This window comes from Phycodurus eques, chromosome 11, assembly GCF_024500275.1.
Source record: "Phycodurus eques isolate BA_2022a chromosome 11, UOR_Pequ_1.1, whole genome shotgun sequence".
Classification (NCBI taxonomy): domain Eukaryota; kingdom Metazoa; phylum Chordata; class Actinopteri; order Syngnathiformes; family Syngnathidae; genus Phycodurus; species Phycodurus eques.
In genome coordinates, this window is record NC_084535.1 from 12791866 (window position 1) to 12802842 (window position 10977).

General features: G+C 41.6%; 2 protein-coding genes across 5 annotated transcripts in view; both read left to right on the forward strand.

Moving 5' to 3' along the window:
- Positions 1-3682, forward strand: part of oga (O-GlcNAcase) — a 21624-nt gene extending 17942 nt beyond the window's left edge. For all 4 annotated transcript variants that reach the window (XM_061689565.1, XM_061689567.1, XM_061689566.1 and 1 more), the window contains 3 exons: positions 470-662; positions 730-889; positions 1584-3682. In XM_061689565.1, the coding sequence (XP_061545549.1) occupies positions 470-662; positions 730-889; positions 1584-1720 (490 nt within the window). In that variant the 3' untranslated portion in view covers positions 1721-3682. The remainder of the gene's footprint in view (positions 1-469; positions 663-729; positions 890-1583) is intronic.
- A 297-nt stretch (positions 3683-3979) lies between these two features.
- npm3 (nucleophosmin/nucleoplasmin, 3) lies at positions 3980-7097 on the forward strand. The gene is made up of 5 exons (XM_061690351.1): positions 3980-4132; positions 4328-4413; positions 4487-4606; positions 5020-5113; positions 6527-7097. The coding sequence occupies exons 1-5, from the start codon at positions 4060-4062 to the stop codon at positions 6646-6648; spliced, it is 495 nt and encodes a 164-aa protein (XP_061546335.1). The 5' UTR covers positions 3980-4059; the 3' UTR covers positions 6649-7097.
- Positions 7098-10977: the final 3880 nt, after the last annotated feature.

Here is a 10977-nt window from a genome sequence, read left to right on the forward strand (position 1 = left end):
ATGACTACTTTTTACTTGAGTCATATTATTCTAAAGTAAAAGTACTCTTACTTGAGTACAATATTTGGCTACTCTAGCCACCTCTGGTGCTAAGGCATCTCATGCTATCGATCTCTTGCTGGTAACATTGAGTCCGGTGCGCATCGAATGCCGAGTTTCCCTAACAGCGCAGGGGAATCCACTGTATATAAGACTGGCTTTGCTCACATAGCCCCGTGAGCTGCAGACTCTGAGGCTAATGCTAACGCGTGCAAACGTGTCCGCAGGAGCTAGTCGGCAATTTGAAACCATAGGATTCTTCCGGCTCCCACACAGTCGCGCGCAAACAACTTGTTGGAAGGCAAGCAGTCACTTGCTGACTGTCGTTTTTTTTGGTAGTGGCCTTTAAGACACCATATGAAATGAGCGCTGTTGCATAACTTTATTTTTTGTGTGTGTGTGTGTGTGTGTGTGTAATGTGTTCTGACAGGTTGGTTGGAGGTCTTCTGTCTCTGAGCCCAGACTACGGTTTTGTGCTGGAAGATGATGAAGGCATCTGCGGCTATGCTCTGGGCACCGTGGACGTCAACCCCTTTATCAAGAAATGTGAGATTAGCTGGATTCCTTTCATGCAAGAGAAGTACCACAAACCTGATGGTCAAAAAGAACTCACGGAGGCTGAGGTAACTTGTTCTCCCCGCTTTTTCACGTGACCTTCAATTGCTCACTTCTCTGCCCGTCTCTCCGTAGAAGATGATTTTGAGTTTCCATGAGGAAGAGGAGGGTCTTCCAGAATCGTTTCTGTCCAACTTCCCCTCCCTCATCAAGGTTGACATCCATGCCAAGGTCACTGATCCCAGTGTGGCCAAAAGCATGATGGGATGTCTGTTATCTTCTCTTAAGGCCAACGGTAAGTGGCGGCCATGAACACCACTCTACCTACAACATACAGTCCACACAAAAATCCCCGGCTATCGGGTGACATTTCAGGATAATGGTAATAATAGTAATCCTACATTTTATTGTAAGTGCCTTTCAGGAAACCCAAGGACACTGAACAATAAAATAGTGGTTAAAATCACATAGAGGGAAAATGAATATGAGATGAGCCTAAAATGCACTATAACCTTTGCAGGTGAATTTAATTTGACCTTCTCGAAACCTTTTGAATGCACATGTCCAACTGTTCAATATATCAGTACTTTTTCCACTGCTTTGCATTGTCTTACAAGAAACTGAACGGCAAAATTTATAACAGATTTTTGAGCCGTGAATCAACCAATACTTTTCCTTGTTCAATTAGAACTTGTATTTAAACAGTCCTCTTCGTCATGCTGTTCACATTTTGGCATCATGGGAGGGACCAAGATGACACCTAACAACTGAGCAACAGTACCTACCTGGCCATTGCGAGGCTTCAAACAGCATGTTGAAGCCTCGCATCAGCTGGTTGCAACAGAGAGACTTGAAGAGTTAGAAAAACAGAAATGGATGTCCTTTGAAATAAAAAAAAAACGTATACGTTTTGTCAGTTATGGTATCGCTATACATGATTTTGGAGACTTGTTTTAAACACACCGCTGTGCCTTTTCTGTTATCTCCAGGCTCCCAAGGTGCTTTCTGTAAGGTTCGCCAGACTGATAAGAGAATGTTGGACTTCTACAGTAAGCTTGGATGCTTTGAGGTGGCCAAGATGGAGGGCTTTCCCAAAGATGTCATCATAATGGGCCGAAGCTTATGAGGAAATGTTATGAGTACAGACTGAGAGATTGATTGCAAGCAGCAGTCAACACAAAACCTTCATGAGACACAACTTTCATGATGGTTTCGATGCTAAATGACTGTGCTTGCAGGAACACCTGTTTGTTTTAAGCACTGCGAATCCCTGTTGTAGGATGATGGCAAGCCAACACGACCAGTTGAGATGAGCCAGCATGGAAGAGTCTTTACATCTGGAGCCCCAACACTCGTACACCACCAGGAGGCAGGAAGCGCCTCCTTTTTTTGCTGACTTAATCCAGCAGCCATCATCACATAGATATGACCCACATGCCCTTGGCGAAAGTGTCAGCATTACAAACACACATGGAGCTGTGACAGGAGGGCAGCGCGTCCACTCGGACACGATTCACAATGTCACGTTCTCGCCGACTCATCGCTGCGCCACAATTACTCCACAGTTGACTTTATTTGTACAGGAAAGTGGCGCTGAGATGAAACACACAGAATTTGAACTTGCAAGATCATCGCACACCAGAGTAGATCTTTTAAGCGGTCTTCTTTCGAAGCAATAGAGAAGTGCTCATTTATGCTCAACGCTTTGTTTTTGTTTTCTTGCGCTGGTGAACATTTTGCCTTTTGGTTCTTTGCCTTTGATTGTTTAGGATTCTAACACAAGACCTCAGTGTCTTCTGTGTCACTGCCTTCTAATGCTGATACAAGGAGGCTTTGGTGATTTTGGAAATTGTCTCTCAGAAGGCCTCCATTTATGTAAAATTACACATTGACTTAATTTATGGAATTCTTTCTTTTTCATTATAAATTTTTTGGTTATTGTTTTGCTCTTCCCCCAATTGTTTACTGATCTAAATCAGGGGTGAGGGATCTTGTTTCCTATGACGGACGAGTTCACTTTTTATTAAGTCCTTCGAGTGGCATACTACATTTGTGGGAAAAAATACAATGCAACAAGAAAACCTGTTTATCATAAGGTAATATGATCATTTGTGGGTGGAATGTTTTGGCAGTTCCTCTGAGGTTGTATTTGTTTCTAGAATCGCATGGTGGAAAGCTTTCAAGGCCTGCATATGGGCCACAGGCTGTAGGTCCTCCACCCCTGTTCTAAAATTATAAAATTTACCACGGGACCAAAAATCTGTCAAGTTCCAACCCCCTTTATTGTAGAAAACATGCAGCTTTTTACATTGGAATAACTGCTCAGTTCCTTCCCGACCACTTTATCATTACCTGGTGGGCACATCAGCGGGTTATGTGGGCTGCGGAATATTTCACATTGCGAAATAATCCTTTTCCATGCTGAGTTGCCTCGTGCCCAGGACTGTTGCTTTGGCATTAATGGCTGCAGCTCAGCACCCATAGGAGTGATCTGGTTGTTCTGTCACCAAAGTGGCACTTTAGGTTGTTTTTTTTCTGTCTAATTCATGTTGAATGTGTTGCCTTCTGATGTATTTCTCAAGTTTGTTGTAAAAACCTATATAGTGAAGAAACAAGCACTTTGGTTAAAAAAAATAAAAAGTTGTTAAAAAAAATTCTGTTACACTTTAGCGGGTCATGGTAGTCATTTGGGATAACTTATAACAAGCCACATAGATGAAGATGCATGCCACTCACCTCTGTGAGCGTGATACTGTAGGTACAGGTATTAAACGCTGTCAATAAGTTATTTTGTATACCTTTATTGAAATGGTGTCAGGCATTCTGTTTGGCTTGAAGGAAAAGAAAACTTACTGATCCCTTTCCTCAACAGCTACTCTTCGAAAGTCACCGTTTGAGATGAACGTAGACTTATTTTCACGCTTGTCACATGATTTTAGTCCCCGTTTGATGGCGTTTTCTCCTCTTGACACTGATGGGTTGTGACTGAGTGAAAGGGCTCATATTGTGTTGTACATTTTCATTAATGCAAGTTTAGGGGCAGTTTACAACATGTAAAATTTGTAAGATTCATAATGTTGACAATTAATAAACCATTTTAAATGATTGTGTGTCTCAGTTGTCCAAGGCCCACCAACTTTTAATGTAATGCTTCTTTAAACAACACCTCACATCAGCACTATGTTTAATGTGTCCACATTAGACCACCTCTACAAGAGCGGAAGCCACAAATAACACACACGACGTTTGACTGTGAAGTTAAAACATAAGCATTATGTATTGGTACGCTTTCGTGACAGATTTGACAAAGGGGGAGGCAGGGAGCAGGCAGGAAACGTGGCGCGCGTTGATGGCGTCATATACACGCTACAATCAGGCGACGTTTTTGGGGGGACCGTGCAAGGTCCATTTGGCTCAACGTGTTGTCAACAAATCACTTTTCGGCGCTTTCGCCTCACCAGCAGAATGTCTTTCAGAGACGATGAATCCTCAGATGTCGGCCTTTCGGGTCAAACAAAGCTGGAGAGCTTCCTGTTCAGTGAGAAATTTAAAGTAGTTTGAATACATAGGGAATTCTGTTTGCTAGCTTAACTCCTGGCGCGCACGTGGGCTTGGAAACGGCGTCTGGCGCCTAATGTTAAACCTCACTGCAATTACGTGCCTGTACGTGATATTGCCACGAAATGACAAGTGTTGTGACGCTGTGTTTTATATCGCTGTGTGTGTTTTGTAGGTTGTGAGCTCTCCTCCAAAGTTCCCTTCTACTGCTTCCAAGGAGACGAGGACGACGACCTGGAGCACTTCATTGAGCTCAGAACGGTATAGCAGATGCCTTTTAGATATACATAATTTTGTGTATGAAAGGTTACGTGATGCCACGATGGTCCGACAGGTTTGTCTAGGGGAAGGTGCCCAGGAGGAGAATAACGTGGTGGAGGTAACAGCCATGAACCACCAAGGAAAGACAACTTCAGTGCCCATTGCGAACCTTCACATCAGCTGCCTGCCAATGGTATTGTCTAATCCAGTGGTTGTCGTTTTTATTTTTTTTATTTTATTTTATCCCCCCACCAAGTCCCACCTAAAATATTTAGTTCTCTGACTACTGTACCAACATTAAAATACAGTAACGAAGTGTGTATCAAAATCTATAACTCTATGCACATTTTGAGCATGAACACTGTGCTTAAATATGGGAAAAGGAAAAAAAAGCGTACCTAAATGTCAGTGTCATTTTATTCAAGTCCTCTGTGCTGTTTCTGCTTCTGCCAATTCGATTGGCAGAAGCAGAAACCGCTGCAGTTATTCAAATGTCAATTAGGGCTTGGTCATATGGTCTCCTGTATAATGAATGAATAGGGGGAATTATTATATTGAATAATTTTGATTATTACAAAAAATTTTTTGTGTCTATTCTTTTTCCAGGTGAGCTTGGGTGAGTTTGAGCTAAAAGCACCAGTGACGATCCGCTTGAAGGCTGGCACAGGACCAGTGACCATCAGCGGCCTCCACCTTATTGGTAATGCAGAGCTGACAAATGTTACGGAACGTCCATACTTTGTTACTCGTTACAGTCGTGACACCGATTGTTCCGGATATTGGGGGGGCGGAGGAATCCAGCGTCCAACTTTACCGGCCAATACGCCAGTGTCCAGCCACCGTGACGAAAATTTCATAAATGAATTGCATGAAATCAACACAATTTTGTTTCAAATAAAAAAAGGGCGGACAAAGCTGCTTCGGGGCACACTTTGATTCCACCCACCGGCTACCAAGCCGTGGAGGCGAAAGCTCTCATGGCGTTATCGTGTCATGAAGTCGCAAAATACTGAAATAAGTGATTAAGTGATAGTTGTCACAAAGGTCTCGCTGGAAACGTGTTATAGCAGAGCATAACCCAAGTTTGAATACCAAAATAACAAGCCAATGAATGCGTGTCTGGAGATCTAAATGTAAAAAAAATTCACAGCCTCTGAACTGGAAATTAATCCATATGTCATCTGAGAACGGTTCAGGTTAAACTTATTATTATTAATAAATATTTGCAATATATAAAATAAGATGACATTTATTCGTCCCATAATTGGTATCAGTCACAATTGTGAATATAGGAAATCTAAATATATAATAGCATGCAAGAGAAGACATCTGTACAAGTACTTGCACTAAATAGAAATCTCAATTATTGTCCATGCATAAACTGTCCAATTCAATCTATCAGCGAAGTTGCTTGTTTGCGAAATAGAGTGCTGAGTTTGAATTGACTTTTGAGATCTGATTTAATAAGCTTGTTTTTTTTTTGGTTTTTTTTGTTGTTTTTTTTTACCAAGGTTGAAAACAGACTTGGTAAAGGCGAATTAATCAACACAGATACATTTGATGATGTCATGTCAAAATCTCACTTACTTAGATTCCGGCTGCAACTGAATCTGCCGTTAAAAGGTTGATGCAATAAAAACTTTAAAATAACAAATATTGAAGCCATAATTTACGGTTATGATTATAGTTTTTGTTTATATATTTATTGTCGATAAATGGTTTTATTTTTTTAATTTAAAATAAATTCACTAACCAATGACATAAATTGAATAAATACATTTAAAATAACCAATTTTAGGAAAAGATGGCTAAAAAAATGAAACTGTTATAGGAGTCTTGTAAATTCCTTGTGGGCCAGATTAAAGAACAGAGCGGTCCATGTGTGACCCATGGGTCGGACTTTGCCCACCATTACCCTAGACCCGCTGTGCACGCCCCTTCGTGTCGAGCGCAATTGTTGCCACGCATCTAATTACGTTAGTAACTTGCATCGGGAAGTTCTGTCTAAAAGGCTTGGGCAAATTAATCTCGGCTCTCCTGTCACTCCTTTGATGCGCCAATGACCCGGAATGCAGTGTGAAAGTGATTTGCTTTGCTTTCTTCTTCCGTTCAGCTTCAGAGGTGGAAGAATCAGACTTGGAGGAAGAAGAGGAGGAAGATGAGGATGACATGGAAGAAGAAGACATCAGTCCCGTCAAACCAGCAAAGAAGAAGCAGCAGCAGCAGCTGCAGTAGCCCTTGCCTCAGAGGTGGCGGTTGGGGCTTTTAGTTCTCCCTTGCTGATACGTTTCAGGAAATAATTCACGGACACTGCCGGCCACGTTGGCACAGGACATTACCAAACACCCGCGTCAGTTGTATTCCTGGTGGCAACCCAACATACTCCTCGGGTGAATCACCCTCGTTCTCTCAAGCTCTTATTCACACCACAAGCCTGAACTGTGGATATGATCTGCTGTTGCTATCAAATGTTACCTATTGTTTTCATTGTATATAACAGTAAGTCACCACCTGTGATGAGAAGACACATCTGTTATATTTTAACAGTAAAAGTGTTGTTTTTGTTCCTGTGTTACAGTAAGGGATCCGAGATCATTGACTTTTCTTAGTCACAAACACATTTTGTAGTTTAAAAATAGTTTTTCAACATGAAATGTTAAAACAATAAAATTTTGTATTCATAATGAATGCGTCAGAAAGCATTTCGTCATTTATCTTTCCTTATGATCAGCAGTAGCAACTCTTTTTATGGTGACATTGTTTTGAATTTAGTTTGCTGTGGCATTTAATTTTAGTTATGGTGACTTAATTTGACTTAAAATTCAAGCATTTTAAGTGCTTAAAATTATTTCTTAACCAGCAAGTTTGATTAACATGCACATTTTCTGTTTTCTATTGCTTTTGCAAGGCAAACATCTGCTGAACTTAATGTTCTCTATTGAGTTAAATTGCTAATTCAGGGTGTTTCCTGCCTGTCCTCCATGTAGCTCCACCAACGAGCACAATGAATACATGTTGAAGTCCCGTCAGCATGTGTAAACATGCATGTTAGGTTCACCGACAACTAGATTGTCCGTACGGATGAATTTACTGTATGTGCCCTGTGATTTGACTGGCGAACAGTCCAGGATGTAGCCCGCCTCTCACCTGATTGAAAAGTTTCCGCCCCAAAACGTAATCGTCACTGGGATGAGTTTTAGGGAGACCAGTATTTGTTTAGGGGGGATAGCAATTACTACCAAATATTTTGTGGGGGCATGACAAGTTTTTAAGGGGGCTGAAACCCTAAAATAGGCCTTGCTTCACTACTGATTATACCTACAGTATTTGTTATATACATACCGGCCACAACATTAAGTACACCTGCACAAACTATGAAACCGTCCCGATTCAGTTCTCAGACCTTGGGTGTGCAAGGTATAGCCCGCGGGCCACATGCGGCCCACTCCATTCTTTAATCCAGCTACTGAATATTTACATTAATAAGAGTGCTGCAATATTTGTTGCATTGCGTAACAAGACCAAAGTCGGGGTGCAGGGGAGCTCTGTCTTTGAGCTCCACGGTTGAAGTCAGGAATATTGCCCCGTCCATCACACAAAAACTCTACCACAATGTTCGATGGTGGAACCACCCAATGAGGTCTCTGGTGAGTGAATGTGTAGTTGCAATTTATCCACCGATGATCTACTGCAGAACAGAACAGCCTCTGTCCTAGCATTAAATGGAGTTAATAAATTAATCATTATCAAGTAATGAAAAGTAACATTCTGGCCCTGTTGTTCACTGTGTGAACGTTTTGTGTGTAATACAGCAGGCCTTACATGTAAAATACAGGACAGAAAGGCTAATGTTGGTTGGTCATGTACGGTATATTCCGTGGAGTTCCTGTATTTTTTTAACGATCGGCTGATCAGTCCAATCAAATCCAAAACCTTTCTCTGTAACATCTTGAGAAGTTTAGCCCTCCAGCTTTCTCCAGTGTCAACCCGACAAGGAGCCATGACTGCCTGTCGGACCACTACTGGAATCTTCCATCGTGCTGGTGTTTGCTGTTAAGCTTTCAGCTGGTGGCCACTTGCCAACGGTAGCTGCTCTTGCCTAACATGGCGCCTTAAAATGAGCAGGGCATAGAAAGTGCAAAATTGCCGCGCTTTTCAGCGAATAGCTGCTAGTTAGGTCCCAAAGAAAAAATAGCGAATGGTGAATCGCGAATAGGCAGGGGTTTACTGTGTTGCTGAACTATACGTTTCATCCCCTTGTATTTCTGCATTACAGGGTGTAACATGGACTACTTTAGAGGTAGAAAAGTGCAGGTCACTTAAAATAAAGTCAGCATCCATTACCTCAAAGAAGCGGGGGGGGGGGGGGAAAGTACTTTATTGAACGCACCTTCCACCTTTCTCAATAACTGGCGTCACTTCAATATAATGTGAAATCTCAGTGTCACCACAGCAACGGCTCACGTGCACCACTTGATTCACTCTCAACAACAGATACAGCTTTTTCACCACCTGAAAGGTCTTTAAATTTTCATCTGATACGTCTATCAAATTTCAGTGTGTGTGTGTGCGCGCGTATGTACACGTTTAAACCCAAAAGGGTTTGCAAAGCCTTGTACAGATGAAGGTTAGCATTCTGCATGTGAGCTTTATCATCATTCTGCATACTTCCTGCTGTATGCATACAAGGAATGTCACGTTTCCCCCTCAACACTTAACTCTTTTGGACGTCCTGTCTGCAGGCTTTCTAATTGTATCATACCAGGAAGATATTCAGAAATATGAGTTTACAGAAGACAAGTCTTTATCTAGATTCAAATTTTTTTTATGTATTTGTAATTGGAATTCACATATTGTGTGCGACAAAGATGAGGCATTAAAGCAGCAATCTGGCAGTTGGAAGGTTGCTGGTTAATATTTCAGTAACTGCATGTATTTAAAAAAAAAATACAAAAATTAAAAGATTTTTCGTGTGTTTCGGCCTCATTAACATTAGTGATGTAAGTAGACGTTAATGTGATAAGTGCAGTATATTTCAGCTAACTTTGGGCCCGGGAGAGCACTGCATGCTCGCTCGCCCTCAATCTCACAGTTAACTTCGGAGATTTGGGTTTTAATGTGTTAATGCATTTGAACAGGGACGTGTAGACTTATCATATCCACTGTATGTGCCCTGCGATTGGCTGGCGCCAGTCCAGAGTGTACCCTGCTTCTTGCCCAAATAAGGATATCCTAAAAAGGATAAGCGGTACAGAAAATGGATAAATGGATGCTATTAATTACCTCCATCAAGAGCACAAGAACAAGACAAGAGATTTTGAAGCCTCAGTTTCTAAACTTGGTGTGTCAAACTTGCAAGACTTTTTTTTTTTTCCCTCAAACTTTAGAGGGACTTTAAGAGCAGCTGCTGACAAAACAATAGGTAGGCCACATGACAGCTACACAACAGCTGATACTTCTTCATGGCAACAGCTAACCCTGACCTAACACGCACACACACACACACACACACACACACACACACACCGCCCCGGGCAGCGTCGTGTTGTGCTCATTCATATGGAGCACCAACACACCTGCCGCCGCCACGACACAGCTGTCAAGCGCAGCACCCTTTACTGTATACATAACCTCAGAGCGCAGTGCACGCTGACACCTGAGCACACATTCATTCACCCAACAGGATTCGACTCGCACCAGGCCAGAGCCAAACGCCCGTACACACACACACACACACACACACACACACACACACGTACGCTGTGATAATGCGCACCTGCCCTGGAGCTTTCATTCCTGTAAGAAAGGTCATATGAAGCCTCCAATGAAATTCAATCTTTCTGCATAGAGTATGTATTTAAACCTTTATAAATGCAACACTTTAGTTGGACCTTTTTGAATTTTTAAAATGACAACTTTTGATGAGATCTTGAACCTTTTGAGAAACGATCCACCACCAGAATGGATTTGAACTAAAATAATATTGTCTCCCTGTGTCATTTCATATTATTACACACAACTTAATTCCTGAGCATATTTGTTCCACTTTCTTTGTATGTATGCATTACTTGGGTTGTTCCCAACATCTAGTGAAATGTTCACATCAATGGCACCGTTGGAAATATATATTAGTGAGAAAAACGGACCACTGCTTTCAGCAAGTGATTTTTTTAACACAAAAGTGCAATTTTTCTTAACACATTACAAAATATTTCGTTGTTTTGGGAGGCTGGAACAGATGAATTGCACTTCCATTCATTTCAATGGAGAAAGATGATTTGAGATACAAGTGATTTGAGTTACTAGCGTTGTCACGGGATGAATTTAACTCAGATCTCAAGGCAGCACTGTAGTTCTAAAACAATAAATGATGGATTTGGGCACAGTCCACGGCCTTCATCGTACCATATTATGGCCTGCCCATAAATATCCACTGTATGTTTTATTAACAACAGACTGGTGGAACAGTACACAAGAGGAATACTAATGGGCTGACACACACACACACACACACACACATGTGCACAATACGTGTCAGGTTGATGTCACACTGTAACTAAATCA

Coding starts and splice junctions, on each gene's coding strand:
- npm3 (XM_061690351.1), top strand. CDS start 4,060: ATGTCTTTCAGAGACGATGAATCCTCAGATGTCGGCCTTTCGGGTCAA. Junction 4,133..4,327: donor GCTGGAGAGCTTCCTGTTCA/GTGAGAAATTTA, acceptor TGTGTTTTGTAG/GTTGTGAGCTCTCCTCCAAA. Junction 4,414..4,486: donor ACTTCATTGAGCTCAGAACG/GTATAGCAGATG, acceptor ATGGTCCGACAG/GTTTGTCTAGGGGAAGGTGC.